The following is a 16,496-nucleotide window of genomic DNA, read 5'->3' on the forward strand; positions in this document are numbered from 1 at the left end:
TCTGCTCTTTACTTAGCCAACTATGCAAAGTGGTCAGAATTGTAGGGAGGAATTGATTAGGTATTAATAGATCACTCCTGGACAATAGAACAACTGTGGAATATTTGAGAGGATTTGCTTATAATTAATTCTTGAATTTAATGAGAAATCCAAATTATTCATCTTTTAAGAATTTTTTAATATGGGAGAGATAAAATTGGCAGGGATTCAAACTATTTCTGCGAAGTCTGATCTAGGAAAACTGGACTTGGATTTGGTAGACAGTGATGAAGGTGACAGAGGAATAATTAGGAAAATTTGATATTGGCAAAAGCTGAATGCAGAATCAAATATTTAGACGTCTGTATGTACACAAAGACGAATCCCCATAAAAAAATTAAGAAGAAAACCTTAAAAGTAGGAAGTTTCTCTGGCGGAGAGGGTTATGTTGTGGGCATCTGCCTTTCAGTCCAGGTTAGAGAGCGAACGCAAACAAAAATCTGTCAAGGCAAAAACTGACATGACTTATTACTTCGCTTTCCCTCCCGTTTGATAGCCTCAGGTAAGAAAGTATTTTCCATTTTTTTCTCCAAGTACAGCATCCTTTTGCCAGACAAAATTCCCTTCCCTTCCAGAACCCTTATATTAATAACATATGGTAGCAGGCCCAGGAGACACTAAATGACAAAGGCGGAGCTGGGTTAAGTCTCTTCCGTTCCAAGCCGGGTGGTTTCTCGCCTGGGCACAGCGAAAGGGTGGAAGCAGAGAAGGGCCGCGCAGCCGCACCCGCTGCAGCCCGCCCCCAGCGCGGCGTCGTCGCCAGGGCAACGCCTCCGCCCAACCCTGGCGGACAAGGGACGCTGGCGTCACGTGACCTGCCAGTCGGCGTCCTCCCGCGGAGGAGTGTAAACAGGCGACGCGCTGGCGGAGGTGCGGCCCTGCGGCGTTCGCGTCTCGGGCATGCTCGAGGCAGGCTGGGGCGGTCGCGCCGCCAGCTCGGAGCCCACCTGAGGTAACTTCAGTGGTCTCTAGGACTGGCGTCTCCCACGCGGCGCGCCGCCGCCGCCGCTGGACTCCAATCAGGGCGGCCGAGCCCCCAGCCCAGGCAGGGGGTGTGGCTGCCGGCCGCGCAGTCCGCGACAGGTGGGTCGGGCGGGGGCGACCGCCGAGGTCCCGGCCCTGCGCTGCCCCTGGGCTGGGGGCCTGGCTTGGAGCCTGCGGAGCGGCAGCGCGACTCCGGGCTGTGGGTCCTTCCGCCCCGGTGCTTGCGTCTGTCCTTGGGCCGGGCCGAGCCGAACCGGGAACGGCAGGGGCAGTCGGCTCGGAGGGCCCTAGGCCGGCCTCCCCGGCTCCCAGGCGAATTCCTTTCCCTGACTGGCTGTGAGACTTTGGGGCCCGGCAGCCCTCGTCCTTGGCCTGAGTTTGCACATCTGTAAAATGTAGTCTCGGACTAGCGATCCGTGAGGACCTTCCACGTCTGACGTCTGATCCTGAGAGACCTGCGTTCATTGAGGGTGCCAGAGGGAAAGCATAGGTAGCTATTTTCTCCTTTAATTGCTAACTTTTCGTTGCTCTTTAAATCGGTTTTCATCTTAAAAGTTGGATTCCTGACCACCTGGGTGAAGTTTTTAATATGAAACTTACTGGGTGGGGGTTATAATGGTTTATGTTACCGTTTTATGTTTCTTTAATGCATCAGAACCTTTTTTTCTCAAAACTGTTTCAAAGCCCAAATTGTAAAAATAAATAAATAAAAAATGGAAACGTTTTCTGCTTCGCTATCACTATTCTCACCCCCACGCTAACTGCCCTTAAGGACCCTTGGGAGTCATAGGTAGAAGAGCTCCATATGGAGTTAGGAGATGTTTTGTGTATTTTTTAATTTGATGAGATCTGGAAAATGAGTTATTTACATGTGTGGAGTTTTCTATTAATTTTCTCTTGTTAGATTGCATGCTATGTAATTACAGAGACAAGTAGTATAACTCTCACATACCAAAAAAGCCCCCGAAATTTCTGATAAAGACTTTTTCCATCTTTTCTTGCATCCCAGTCCCTGGGGAAGTGAGTGTATGTTTATAATAGTGAGACTTCATGCCTCATTGCTGATTTAGTTGCTTAGATACAGAATGGAAGTGGAAGACCTTTGAGGCCAACCGAATGGGTTAGGACATATGTGAAAAATATAAAAACTCTAAAAAAATGTGAAAACTGAAGGAGCATAGGAATTAAAGTCGTTAAGAGTCATGGAATAATGTGAACATGCACCTGTGCGAAATCTTGAGACCCTGAAGCAAGAAAATTGTGAATTTTGAGAGAATTGAGTTTAGGAGAAAAGGATGTCCTATTTCATATGGTGAGTGAACATATAAACAGAGTATGGGGCGGTAGTGTGTAGACAAAAGTACCAGGAATTTTTTTTTTTTTTTTTTTAAAGAATAACGCATAGTTTCCTAATTGTTTTTGGAGATTAGGGTTCTAAGAGATGTACTGAAACTTGAAGTTTAATGTTACAAGAGAGAAATCATACCCTTTCACAGCTTGTCTGCTTGGTGCTTCTGTGAGTTGATCAAGAATTGGAGGTGGAACGGACTATAAGTGGTACAAGGTGACGTGGTGTAAAGGTTTTCTCTTTTCAAAGCCAACTTCCCTCATCTTTAAGCAGCTTAAGCAAGTCAGTTCCTTTCTTTGGTTCTCAGTTTCTACTGCAAAATGAGGAAATTGGATTGATTACTTTTCTATCTTTTGGCTCCAGCTAGACTCTCCAGATAAAATACAGGAGGCCTCGTTGATACGAATCTCGGATAAACAGTGAATACATTTTTAGTATAAATACTACATGGGGGCATACTTGTACTGAAAAAAGTGATTCGTTGTTTGTGTGAAATTAAAGTGTAACTGGGCTTGCTGTATTTATATTCGCTAAATCTGGCAGCCTTAGTTCCAACATTTTTGTCTCCTTTAAATTAGTGCCAGGAAGAAACTAGCTCAAAGCAGAGCTGGAATGAATTGATTCAAGCAGCCAAGAAACCCTATTTGTTGTCAGTTGTAGCGTCTGGTTCTTGAGGGATGTCGTTGATTCACTTGTGGTTTCTCTTTTTTTTCCCTTTTTCCTTGCCATTTCTGTCATAATCACATGATGTTCAGGTTTATACTTTTGGTGGTAAGTAGTTTAAAATATCTGAAAGCAAGTTTAAAATATTGCTGAAATTTCTAAAAGTAACCTCATTTTTTTGAGCCTTGAAATGGTATGTGCTTTTTTTCCTGCCTGTAAAAGATACTTTACAACCCTACCTGTTCCCCAAGTTTGTGGTTGACTGCAAGACATTTTCTAAAGCCGTGGACTGTTCTGATGCTAAATTACCCCTTAGGAAGTTGTTCTTATGCCTTCTTACTCTGTCCCCTATGAATATGGAAAATTGTCACTATATGCATTATAAACATTTTATATTTTATCTGACTGTTGTCAGCTTTGTCTTTGCTGTATTGAAGGGTTTTCAATTTTGAAATTCTTTTTCAAGGACTGTAATTTAAAACTTTTCATTTCTTTGAGTTTTTTTTTTTTTTTTTTTTTTAAATAGGCCACATCCAGTTTCTTAACTCACTTGGAAATGCCTGAATTTTCTAATTCATTTATTCATTCAGTAGGCGAAAAAGAAATTGGTATGTTTGGAGAACCAGGTTGATGTTGTGACCAGTGTTCTAGTTTTCCAGGTGCTTATTTCTGATAGAGGAGTTAAAACATGTAATCTGAGGATAATGTGATGAAGGCTTTGAAGAGGTACAAATGCTACGGAAATTGAGAGGAAGGATGGGTGCCACCCTCAGGTTGATATATTGAAGAGAAAAGCTTTCTGGAGGAGGTAGAAGTGAATCCAAGACATGGAAGTAAAGGCAGGATCAGGAAGACAGAGGTGGACAGAATAGTGGAAAGAAGCAGAGAAGGGTGGGGAATCTGTCTTCTCAGTTCTACAAAACATACACTTTGTTGGATTTAAAATACTTCACAGTATTGTGTATGTGTGGTTTTTAGTTCACTGTGATGCTGTCATCTGCATTATATTTGGATTGAACCACTTTGGTGTCTTTCTGTATTAGAAAGACCTTCAGTTGTCAGTGAAGCTCTTTGAAAAAATGTTTACTAAATGTGTCACGCATATAAAACCATGCATTGAAAAAAGAGTATCACCAATAGCATTGAAACCTCCTGTGTACTTCTTCCTTCCTCTCAGAAGTAACCAGCATGCTGAATTCTATGTCTATCATTTCTTTGTTTTCTTTTTTCTTTTTTGAGACAAGAGTCTTGCTCTGTCACTTAGGCTGAATGGAGAGCAATGGTGCAGTCTCGTCTCATTGCAACTCTGCCTCCTGGGTTCAAGTGATTCTCCTGCCTTAGCCTCTCTAGTAGCTGGGACTACAGGCATGCGCCACCATGCACTACTAATTTTTGTGTTTTTTGTAGAGACTGGCTTTTACCTTGTTGGCTGGACTGGTCTCAAATTCCTGACCTCAAGTGATCTACCTGTTTTAGCCTCCCAAAGTGCAGGGATTACAGATGTGAGCCACTGCGCCTGGCCTGCTTTCTTGATAATGTTATTTTACTTGATATGTATAGATCCCCTCAAAATATTGTTTGCTTATGCATATTTTTGAACTTTATATAAATGGGATCATGCTATGTGCATTTTTTTTCCTGCAACTTTTTAACTTAAATTAGGTTACTAAGTGTCATCCATGTTTTTCCTGAAAGGTTAAGAATTTATCTGGAATATACATCTAGCATTGGAGTTTGTTGCTTGTCCAGTGTGTACACCAGTAACTTTACTAAATACAAATTGCTTTCCAAGGTAGTTCTACTGTTTTACTGTCCTACAAGCAGTGTGAGAGTTCTTGTTATTCTGTCCACATGCTCCCCAGTGTTTGGTATGAGAAAACCATGTATCTATTAAAGGTCTAGTTTCCAAAGTACTTAAGGAACTCTTATACCTCAGTCATAAAAAAGAACTCAAAAAATGGACACAGGGTTTGAATAGACATTTCTTCAGACGAGACATAAAAATGGCCAGTAAGTACATGAAAAGGTGTTTGACATCATTAGCCACCATGTAAATGGAAATCAAAACCACAGTGAAATACCATGTTACACCAACTAAGTAACTAAGATGGTGACTAAGTAAGCTTCTTAGTAAACTAAGATGGCTGTGTATAATCAAAAAGACATGTAATAATAAGCATTGGTGAGGTTGTGGAGAAATTGGAATCTACATGTTGGAATGTAAAGTGGTGCAACTGCTTTGAGAAACAGTTCTGTCAGTTCTTGAAATGGCTAAATATGAGATAAAGCATGACAAAGCAGTTCCACTCTTAGGTATATAGTCAAGAGAAATGAAAACATATCTGTGTTGTGTGTAAATGTTCGCAGTAGCAGTCGTCATAAGAGCCAAAAAGTTGAAACAACTCAAACATGTATCGGCTGAAGAATGGTTTAAATAATGTGGTTTATCCATGCAGTGGACTATTATTCAGGCATAAAAAGGAATGAAGTACTGACTCATGCTACAAATGGATGAACCTTGAAAACGTTATTCTAAGTGATAAAAGACAGTCACAAAAGGCCACATATTGTGCAAATACATTTTAAATGTCCAGAATAAAATATAGAACCCTTTTAAAAGGGCCTAAAAAGCATTTATAGGCTGAACATATACCTATGTGTATATATGCTGAGATTTTATGTGAAATAGTTTATGTATACTCATAGGAGATGCCTGGAAGGATGTTAAGCAAATTGTTACCGGTTATGTCTAGGTGGTGAGAATTTTAGGTGATTTTTAAAAATGATTTAACTTTTTATATTTTTTGATTTATTCTTTTCAATGAACATGTCTTGGCAAAAGAAAATAAAAAAGTTCTTTTTTGTTACGTAGAAATTTGATTATCTAGATGTTTTCATTTTTTTTTTTTTTTAAAGATGGGGTTTTGCCATGTTGCCCAGGCTGGTCTCGAACTCCTGAGCTCAGGCAATCCACCCACCTTGGCCTCCCAAAGTGCTGGGATTATAGGCGTGAGCCACTTCGCCCAGCTGATGTTTTCATTTTTTAAATATTGAGTAGATATTATATTTATAAATTACATATGGAATTTGAGTGCTGTTATTCTGTAATCACCAGTTAGGAACAATCAGCATTGTATTTGATGCCCTTGGTCTCCCCTCTCTGACCTCATTCGTGTCCCAGAGACATAACTGCTACCCTGAATTTTGTTTTTATTATTTCATTGCTATAGTTTTACCACATTTGTATCTCTAAGCCGTGTTGTTTTTCCCTATGTGCTATTGAACTTTATAACTAGAATTGTATTATGTATATACTTCTTTCACTTCCTTTTTTATTCCATATGAGATTTGAGACTCATTCATATTTTTGTGTGGCTGTAGTTCATTGGTGTCTCATTGTTTTACTGTGTTACATTATTAATATTCCACAATTTGTTCTTTGTAGTATTGATGAATGACTGGATTGTCAGTTTTTTGTCTGTCATGAGCAATGGTGATGTGAATATTGTGCATGTCTTCTTGTGCACTTGGGCAAGAGTTTCTCTTTGTGTATGGTCAGGTGTGTAGCTGCTGGGTTGCAGGATAATGTGTTTCTTCATCTTTTCTAGTAGTAGTTTTCTGTTGCTGGTAACAAAGTACCACAAACTTAGAGCCTTAAAACAACTCACATTTTGAAATTTCATGGTCCGATAAGTCAGAAGTGCAGTAGGCTTGGCTGGGTTATCTCCTCTGGGTCTTGTGAGGCTGAAATCAAGTTGTCAGTAGGACTGCATTCTTTTCTGGATGCTCTGGAGAGAAATCCACTTCCACACTTATTTGGGTTGTTGGTAGAATTCAGTTCATACGGTTGTAGGACTGAGGTCCATGTGTCTTTGCTGGATGTCAGCTGGTGGTCATTCTCAGCTTCTACAGGCCACTCACATTCCTTGCCTTATGACCTCCTTTCTTAACTTCATCTTCAAAGCCTGGAAGTAGGAGATTGGAATCTCTCTCATGCTTTGTATCTTTCTGACTCATATATATTTTTTTTTCTTCTCTAGATGGAGATCATTCTCTGCTTTTAAGGGCTCATGTGATTTATTGGGTCTACTGGGATAATCTAGATTACTCTTTCTATTTTGTCTTCATGGTCCCTTCACAGCTATACTCAGATTAGTGTTTAAATAACCATGGACAGGAATCTTGGGAGACTATCATAATACAAATTATTTTCCATAGTGGTAGTACCAGTATGCATTTACATTAGCAGATGTTGGAGTTCTTGTTCTGTGTCCTTAATATTGTCAGATGTTTAGGCTGAGAAGCGGTATCTCATGTTTTAAATCTATGGGTCCATGTATATCCATACATAAGTAAAGATAGTTTTTTTTTTTCCCTTTTCAAAAAGTTTTACATAAATAATTTTATTCTGTGTGTGTTCTATAATATGTGAGGTTTTTCTCCAGAATTGTGCTTTTGTGGTTTGAGTTTTAATAACTACTGTATGGTGTTTTATTGTACAAATAGATCACAATTGGTTCGTTCTTTCATTGATGAAAATTTAGAATGTTACTTAGTTTTTCTTGTGAATATGTGAGAGAATTTCTTGAAATATATGTTTATACACTTAGAAGTAAGATTGCATATATGTTGGTAAAATCTAGAAGTGAAAATCATGTGCATCTTTCCTATTTTACTGTAGAGAGAGACTTACAAAAAAGTAGATTCTTTCCCTCCCTGTGTTCTTTTTTTTTTTTTTTTTTTTTTTTTTTTTTTTTTTGAGACAGAGTCTCGCTCTGTCTGGCACCAGGCGCCAGGCGCTAGGCTAGGCTGGAGTGCAGTGGTGCGATATTGGCTCACTGCAACCTTTCCCTCCCACGTTCAAGCAATTCTCCTGCCTCAGCCTCCCGAGTAGCTGGGACTATAGGCGCGCACCACCACGCCCAGCTAATTTTTCTATTTTTTTAGTAGAGACAGGGTTTCACCATGTTGGCCAGGATGGTCCCAATCTCTCTTTTTTTTTCTTTCCCCTAAGTCGGACATTTTATTTAAATAGCCTCCAGTGACAAGAGAGTGGGCCAATTACTACCCCTTCATTGCAAAATCATGTAACCAAACCAAGGAGAGTAAGTGCACCCAGCAGCCAGCCAGTCATGTGATGAATGAGGTGCCTCTCAGTGGGGGTGGCCATGACCACGGCCCCAGCCAGCTGCTGGGGGAGCATCCACAGTCGAGTGAGGGTTCTTGATGGTTTCACCTACAGACACGATCAGGCATGCAGCCTCAGAGGCTGCTGTCAGGGCATTGATCCGCACTATAGCTGGCTCCCACACAAAAGGCTCAAAGTTGTCAGCAATGTCCTCGTTGTTGATATCTACCCTATACCATGTGCCCCCCTGGGCATGCCAAGCCCATAGCTTGTTGAGAATGTTTGTGGCATCAAAGCCGTTATTGTCACACAGCTGGTGTGGGATAATCTCCAAAGCCTTGGCATATGCCCCAATCAACAGCTGCTGTTTTCCAGGAATGGTCCTTGAGTAATCCTGCAGGTACTCGGAGAGCTCCATCTCAATGGCCCCACCACCAGCCACCACTGAATCATTCTTGATGGCTCTCCTGACGATCATGATGGCATCATGCAGGGACCACTCTGTGTCCTCCATAAACTGCGCAGCACCACCACGAAGGATGAAGGTGCATGTCTTGGCCTTGGGGCAGCCAGTAAAAAAATTGTACCTCTCGCCTCCATTCTGGGTTTCTTCAAACACCTGGCATCGACCCAGCACATCTGCTGACAGAGCATTCACACTGGTCCGGATTGAGCCTCCACAGGCCATCATTGTCCTCTGCAGATCCTCCTCAGGTACTCGGCCAGCACAGAACATGTCCCTGTCAGCAAAGTACTGGGTGGCCACATCCCCATTGGGGAGTTTGGACAAGACAACTTTGGCTCCAGAATGATAGATCTTCTCTAACTTGTCATAGAGAATGTTCCACTCAGCATCAACAATTGCCTGATAATCCTCAACTGTGTGGACTCTTATCTCAGCATTTTCTTTCTCAGCTTTCAACTCAAGCTCAACATTCAAAAGGACAATCTTTGGATTGTGGTACTTTTTGGGTTGCATTTCAAACCCAGCATAAGAGAAAGTCTTCTTGAATATAACGCCAGCTACCAGCTGAGAACCCTCAAGGCTCCACCCTGTACCTTCTTGATTCCAATCATTTTAAGCTGCAGCAAATCATCAAGCATCATCACTGCATCCACCACCATCTTAGCAAAGAAAGCTTTCTGCTGGGAGATCAGCTTGGAGCTCAGAGCAGTCATGGCACACTTCTCCAGCAGCTTCCTCTGCTCCACTTTATCTGCCTTCTTCACAGTCACAGCAATCTCTTTGATCTTGTTAACTGCCAGCTGGGTGGCTGTGCAGAAAGCTCGAATGATGATCTGTGGGTGTAAACCTTCCTCCACATAGGGTTTCACCTGCTTCAGAAACTCTGCAGTGAGCAAGGTCACTGAGGTGGTGCCATCACCCACCTCAGCATCTTGGGATTTGGCAGTGTCCACCAAAGTCTTTATTGCAGGATGGACAACATCAAGAAGTTTCAGAATTGTGGCCCCATCATTAGAAATTGTTGCTTTGCTTCTGCCATCCACAATAAGCTTGTCCATACCACGAGGACCCAAGGTGGTTCTTACAGCCTCAGCAATCACCTGACAGGCACTGATGTTACTCACAAGCTGGGGGATGCCTTGGGAGGTATCAGTCCCCTCTTTCAACAGGATAACTGGCATGGGCATCATTTTGGAAGCTTATTCAGCGTCCCGCCACGCTCCTTCTTCTCCGAGACCCGGCCGCCGAGCCGGTCCCAATCTCTTGACCTCGTGATCAGCCCGTCTTGGCCTCCCAAAGTGGTGGGATTACAGGCGTGAGCCACTGCGCCCAGCCCCTTCCATCCATTCTTTTTTGATTTCCTTTGTTACTGCTTTTATCCAATCTGACAAGCGTATGTCTTTATTGTCTTTAAAAGAGCTATATGGGTAATGTTACAATGCTAAAAAATTAAAATACTGTAAGTAAATAAAAAGTCTGATCTAATTTTGCTGGGTATTTTAATAAAAGTGGGATCATACTACACATACAATTGGTTGTATCAATACATACAGATCCACAGTCTCCCTTTTAATAATTATGTAGTATTCCTTTGCAGGTTGTTTTGTTTACTACTCTTTTTTTTTTTTTTGAGATGGAGTCTCACTCTGTCACCCAGGCTGGAGTGCAGTGGCGTGATCTCGGCTCACTGCAGCCTCTGCCTCCGGGGTTCAGGTGATTCTCTTGCCTCAGTCTCTTGGGTACCTGAGACTGCAGGCGCATGCCAACACACCTGGCTCATTGTTTGTATTTTTAGTAGAGACGGGGTTTCACCATTAGCTAGGATGGTCTCGATCTCCTGACTTCGTGATCTGCCTGCCTTGGCCTCCCAAAGTGTTGGCATTACAAGCAGGAACCACTGCGCCTGGCCGTTTACTACTCTATACTTAGTACCTCGAAATCAATAAATATTTGTGGGATGAGTGAAGAATATATGGGTACATATATTCATGAGTTATTCAACCCTTCCCCTGTTAGTGGATATTTAGTATGCTCTGATTTGTATCTTTTAAAATTGTGTCACAGTGATCATTCTTGTACTTATGTCTTTGAACATTTATGGGTGTATTTTTACAGTCTAGAGCCCTAAAAGTGGAATTGCTTGGTCACAGGGGGTTTAAATTGTATAGTGGCAATTGGTTGTCCCATTTTTATTTCAATCTGTACTCCCACTAATGGTGTTTTGGTGCTCTTTCCCCTATTAACTTGCCTACAACGTTATCTATTACCAATCCCTTATTTTTCTGTCTCTTAAAATTAATGTTGAAATTTTTATCAAAATAATACTTGGACATTGCTTTAAAATAGGGAACATAGGGCCGGGCACAGTGGCTTGTGCCTATAATCCCAGCACTTTCAGAGGCTGAGGTGGAAGGCGTGCTTGAGGCCAGGAATTCAAGACTAGCCTAGGTAATATATTTAAAAAAAAAAAAAAATAGGGAGCATAAAGTCTTGTAATAAAAAATAGAGGCAAACTTTCTTGTTGATAGTAGCTACTTTTAATATTTCTAAACATGTTTATACCATTGTTATTGATCAACTTTAAATATTATGCATTGCCTTCCTATTTTGATAGTTGAGGATTTAGACATCTTAAACTCCTCATTTACCTTTTTCCACTCTTTGACTATGGTTACATCCCTACTTTTAGTGAAATCAATAATAAATATTTAGTGACAACTATTCATCTGCAGAGCCAGGTGGTAGTCTGTGACTACATTTCCTTTCTTATGTTGTTTTTTTTTAAAGTTATATTACCTAGTTTTTTTCACCTGCATCCCTTTTAGTACAAATTATTGCTAAGTGGATCATCTTTTCTCTTAGTCTCTATATTTTCATAAAACAAAAAATGTAAATCCTTTTCCACAACATCTGTACAGCTTGGTACAGTTCTGAAGGGCAAAAGAATTCGGAAACTAAACTTGAATTCTGCTCTTGAGTTTTCTGAGAAGCTTGACCTCTGGCAAGCAGCCCTGCTTCATCTTTCTCTGCCTTATTTACTCATTTATAAAAATAGGATTGGGTTTGGACTGACTGGTCTCTGATTCCTTTCAGTTCTGCCATTCTGGGTTTTTTGGTTCCTGTTGAATCTTAATTGTATCACTTAAAAAGCTAGCTTGTGGGGAAAGTGCATTTTACAACTTGGAAAAGAAAAAGGCTTGGGTGAGGAAGACAAGATAATCTTATAGAAGCTTGAAGGGCTGCTTAATAGAGAATAATTAGGCTTGTTTCACATGATTCAAAACTAATACCCGTTGTAGAACGGAAGGTGCTCTTGATTCAGCATTAATGGACACATTCCTAACAGCTATCCCCTGTCCAACATTGAAGTAGGCCACCTTAAGTGGTGGGCATTTCCTAACACTGAAAGAACAGAGGTCAAGATAGATAGGCAAAATGATGCTTTAGAGACAGGTTGAAGTTATTTAAGCCCCAGCCAGCCAGGGATAGTACTGGATGACTAACCGTCTGGCCTCCTATGGGTGGAAATTATGGCATGATAAGGTTGTTAAAATAATTTTTAAAAACCTATTATGGTGTGACTCAGTGGTCATGACTTTAACCAAATTATAATAATGATGATTCATACACTTTTTTTTAAATCTGCATTTTTTTTTTTAAGTACGTAAGTACTGTTCTCAGTTTTGAAAATGTTACTCCTCTAAGTCTTGTGTAGCTCTTGATGATTCATCTGGGAAAGCAACCCTTTTCTTCTTTTTGAGTGATCTTTGAATGCTTGACACTTTCCCTTAAACTAAGCTGGGAACTTTGAGTTTGAGTTCTTAGGTCCTGTTAAGATACACAGCTAAATTTGTCATTGACTATGTGGGTGTGTTGCCAAGTTCTCTAGAGATGTTTCCCAGTCTGGGCAATTTTGATAGTGTTATTTTCTTACAGTTTCTGCTGTGAAGCAGTCTGAAGAAATAAAAGATATGTATAAGAGTAAGTCCTTGGGGAAAAAAGCATTCTTACTACTTTTATTAAATTATGGTGCTCTCATTCCCAATTCCTGAGGTAGAATTTTAGTCATCTTAGCATCTGAGTGAGGAGGTCATGTGTGTGTTTACATTTTCTGAACTACCTCAGATCTCCTTTAACCACTGGGTGTCTTGTTCCTGCTGAATTGTACTGTACAGTAGACTCCACTGTACTAGTGGATGCATCAGTTTATGGTAGGATTTCTTGATCTTAGCTCTGTTGACAATTGGGGTTGGATAATTCTTTGTTGTGGAGAACTGTTTTGTGTATTGTAGGATGTTTAGTAGCATCCCTGGCCTCTTCCTACTAGGTGCCATTAGCTCCCCCACCCTTGTGGCACCTAAAAATATCTCCAGGACACTGGCAAAGTCCCCTGGGGTGATAAACTGTCCCTCTCGAGAAGCAGAGACTTAACGCCGCCCAGCTGGCCCTCTGCCATGGTTAAGGTCTTCCTGCTCTTGTCTGGTTTCTCCATGTTCCCAGCCTTCTTCACAGCCTCCTCTTACCTGACTGTGCTCTGCTCAGCTAATTAGGCAGAAAGTTGCCAAGTAGAAGGTGGAATCAGCGGGGAATAGGGCAGAACTGGAGCCGGGTGTGGTCCTGGATAGTGGCTGAGCTCTGCAGCACACAGATGGGTGTGTTTTTTGGTAGTAGCTAAGATTAGACTGCTAACGCAAATGTTCTTTGACGTGAAAATAAACTGACAATACGACTGGTGGTCCTAGTGCACAACACTTAGCAGGTATGTGGTGTCTTTTTATTGTCTCAGCCTGCCTTGGAGTCTGATGTTAACAAAAGAAAGCTCCAAGCATGTTTCCTCCTTAATATTTTTATTCGAAAGAAGCAAACAAAAGTGAAACTAGTTTTTGATGAACTTTGTATTCAATATAGGTTTCAATTTTCAGGTGACTTTAATAGCTAGATACAGCTTTTACATGTATGAAATGAGGTGGGAGAGTTTGTAAATTTGAAGCAGCAAATATTTACTGAATGTAGCCAGGGATGGTGCCATACCTTCAAGAAACGGTCGGAGTGCGCAGGGAGTGAGACAGGCACCATGATGTGTAAGCAGTGGTAGTTCACAGGTGGTGAGGGTTGAGATCTCTTAGATAAACTGGAGACTGGGACAGGTGTTCACATTCCCTACTTATATTCATTTTCAAACAGTCACTGTTTATAATGTGTCTGTTCTGAGCTTTATGAATTTTTTTTTTTTACTTAAGATCATCCTAACTGCCCATTTTGTAAACTTTATTCTCAACATTTATTATGTCATATTTCCTGATTTTAATAACTTTTAATGACTGCATATTACATTTTATGGTTATATTCTAAGTGGTTTACTTTACCATTTCCCTGTTGTTTAACATATGAATTATTTTAAGGAATTTTGCTACTATATAGCTATCATTTAATGAATATCTTTGGTAAAGTTTTAGTCCACAGTTTAGATTATTTCTTTGCGTGTTACGAACTAGAATGGCGTGGATTCTTTTTTTTTTTTTTTTCTTGAGATGGAGTCTTGTTCTGTCACGCAGGCTGGAGTGCAGTGGTGCCATCTTGGCTCACTACAACCCCTGCCTCCCGGGTTTAAGCAATTCTCCTGCCTCAGCCTCCCAAGTAGCTGGGATTACAGGTACCCGCCACCGTGCCTGGCTAATTTTTGTATTTTTTTTTTCTTTTTTGAGATGGAGTCTCGCTCTGTAGCCCAGGCCGGAGTCCAGTGGTGTGATCTCGACTCACGGCAACCTCCACCTCCCGGGTCCAGTTCAAGCAATTCTCCTACCTCAGCCTCCCAAGTAGCTGGGATTACAGTCAGGAGCCCATGCCCAGCTAATTTTTGTATTTTTTTAATAGAGATGGGGTTTCACCATGTTGGCCAGCCTCAGCTTGAACTCCTGACCTCGTGATGCGCCTGCCTTGGCCTCTCAAAGTGCTGGGATTACAGGTGTGGGCCACTGCGCTTGGCCTAATTTTTGTATTTTTAGTAGAGACAGTTTCACCGTGTTGGCTAGCTTAGTCTTGAGCTCCTGACCGCATGATCCGCCTGCCTTGGCCTCCCAAAGTGCTGGGATTACAGGCATGAGCCACCACGCTCAGCCTTTTCTCTCTCTCTCTTTTTTTTTTTTTGAGACAGTTTCACTCTGTTGCCTAGGCTGGAGTGCAGTGGCGTGCTCTTGGCTCACTGCAACCTCCACCTCCTGGGTTCAAGCTATTCTGCCTCAGCCTCACAAGTAGCTGAGATCACAGGTACCTGGCACCATGCCCTGCTATTTTTTCTATTTTTAGTGGAGACGGGGGTTCACCATGTTGGCCAGGCTGGTCTTGAACTCCTGACCTCAGGTGATTCACCCATGTCAGCTTTCTAAAGTGCTGGGATTACGGGTGTGAGCCACTGCACCTGGCCTGGTGTGTATATTTTTAAGGCTCTTGATTCACATTGCTGAACTGCTTTCCTAAAAGATTCTAATTAATGCTTCCACTAGCAAGGTATGAGTGGCCATTTTAGGGCATCCTTGCCAATGTTGATGTATTTGAAAAAAAAAAAAAAAATCACTGATTTAACAGGTGGAAACATCTCACCTTTCATTGACTTTTTGTTTTTGTTTTCCTTTAAAAGTTTATTTGCCATCTTTTTGTGCAGTTGGCTGTACATGTCTTTTCCTGTTAATCTTGTGGAGGTGTTAAGTGCTTTTTTAAAAAACTTGCTTTATATAGCTTCTTTACATATGAGGGGTCATGACTTTTTGTCTGCCCCGTATTTGTTTAAAAAAAAAAAAAAAAAAAAAGCTTATCTAATTTTCCAGTTGTCTTTTGCTTTATGTGTAACTTACAGAAAAAATACACAGTATAAATTACTACATATAATTTACTAAAATTCACCAATTGTTTGTATTTTACCTCATTAGCTTTATCACTCTTTCCCCCCTTTCTTTACATGCATATATATAAAAATGCTTTTTTTGGGATTCATTTGAGTTTAAGTTGTATAGGTACTAAGAACACTTCACATGTATTTCTGAGAACCAGGATGTTCTCTCGCATAACCACAGTAAAATTACCAGTCAAGAAATTTAACAGTTGGTACAGTGTTGTTATCTAATTCATAGGGCAATTCAATAATGTCCTTTATTGCCCTTTTGTTTTCCCTGTCCAGTATCCAGTCCAGAATCACTGTGAAATTGTCATGTTTCTTTAGTCGCCTTTAATCTGGAGTATTTTGTTAACCTCTCGTTGTCATTCTTGATGTTGGTGTTTTGGAAGAGTACAGATCAGTTATTTTTTTAGAATGTCCCTCACTTTGTACTTGTCTGAAGTTTTCTCGTGGATAGGTTCAGTTCATACATTTTATGCAAGGATAACAAAAAAGTTATTTATATTTTTCTCAGTGCAACATATTAGGAACAACCTGATATCAGTTTGTTCCAATATTGCCCAATAACATGAGACAATTGGTTAAGTTGGTATCTGCCTGATTTCTCTACTGCCATGATACTGTTTTTCTCTTTTTAGTTAATATGTATTGACACTGTGTTAATACCCTATTTCTCATCAAACTTTCACCCACTAGTTTTAGTGTCCAGTGATGACTGTCCACTGCATACTTCTTCTGTAACTATTAATTGGCATTTTACTATAAGGAAGACCTTTCCCCCTTCTCTTCACATCCCATTTATTTATTTATTCAATTATTTATTTGAATGATTCATATATATATTTATTTAGTGGTCTATAATTCATTACTGTGATTATTTTTATACTAAAATTATCTCAAATTTGTCCTGTGTAAACTCTTTCAGACTGGCTTCTGTGTTCTTTTTATATGTCTCCACAATTCTTTTTTTTTTTTT

General features: G+C 40.6%; 2 protein-coding genes across 8 annotated transcripts in view; one reads left to right on the forward strand and one right to left on the reverse strand.

Annotated features, from left to right (window-relative positions):
* The first annotated feature begins 852 nt into the window (after positions 1–852).
* MARCHF8 (membrane associated ring-CH-type finger 8) overlaps positions 853–16,496 on the forward strand; it is a 118,924-nt gene continuing 103,280 nt past the window's right edge. For 3 of the 7 annotated variants that reach the window (XM_017518801.2, XM_017518807.2, XM_037735013.1), the window contains exon 1: positions 853–1,513. The gene's annotated coding sequence lies outside the window, so the exon portion shown is untranslated. Of the gene's footprint in view, positions 1,514–10,416; positions 13,388–16,496 lie in introns of those variants that run through there. The other 4 variants (XM_037735011.1, XM_017518800.2, XM_017518802.2 and 1 more) reach the window with 4 other exon arrangements.
* Positions 8,044–9,897, reverse strand: LOC108296333 (T-complex protein 1 subunit eta-like). The gene is given in 2 exon segments (XM_017518808.2): positions 8,044–9,209; positions 9,212–9,897. Coding segments are annotated over 2 exon segments (1,629 nt in total). The 5' UTR covers positions 9,819–9,897; the 3' UTR covers positions 8,044–8,187.

Source organism: Cebus imitator, unplaced genomic scaffold (assembly GCF_001604975.1).
Source record: "Cebus imitator isolate Cc_AM_T3 unplaced genomic scaffold, Cebus_imitator-1.0 Scaffold704, whole genome shotgun sequence".
Taxonomy (NCBI): domain Eukaryota; kingdom Metazoa; phylum Chordata; class Mammalia; order Primates; family Cebidae; genus Cebus; species Cebus imitator.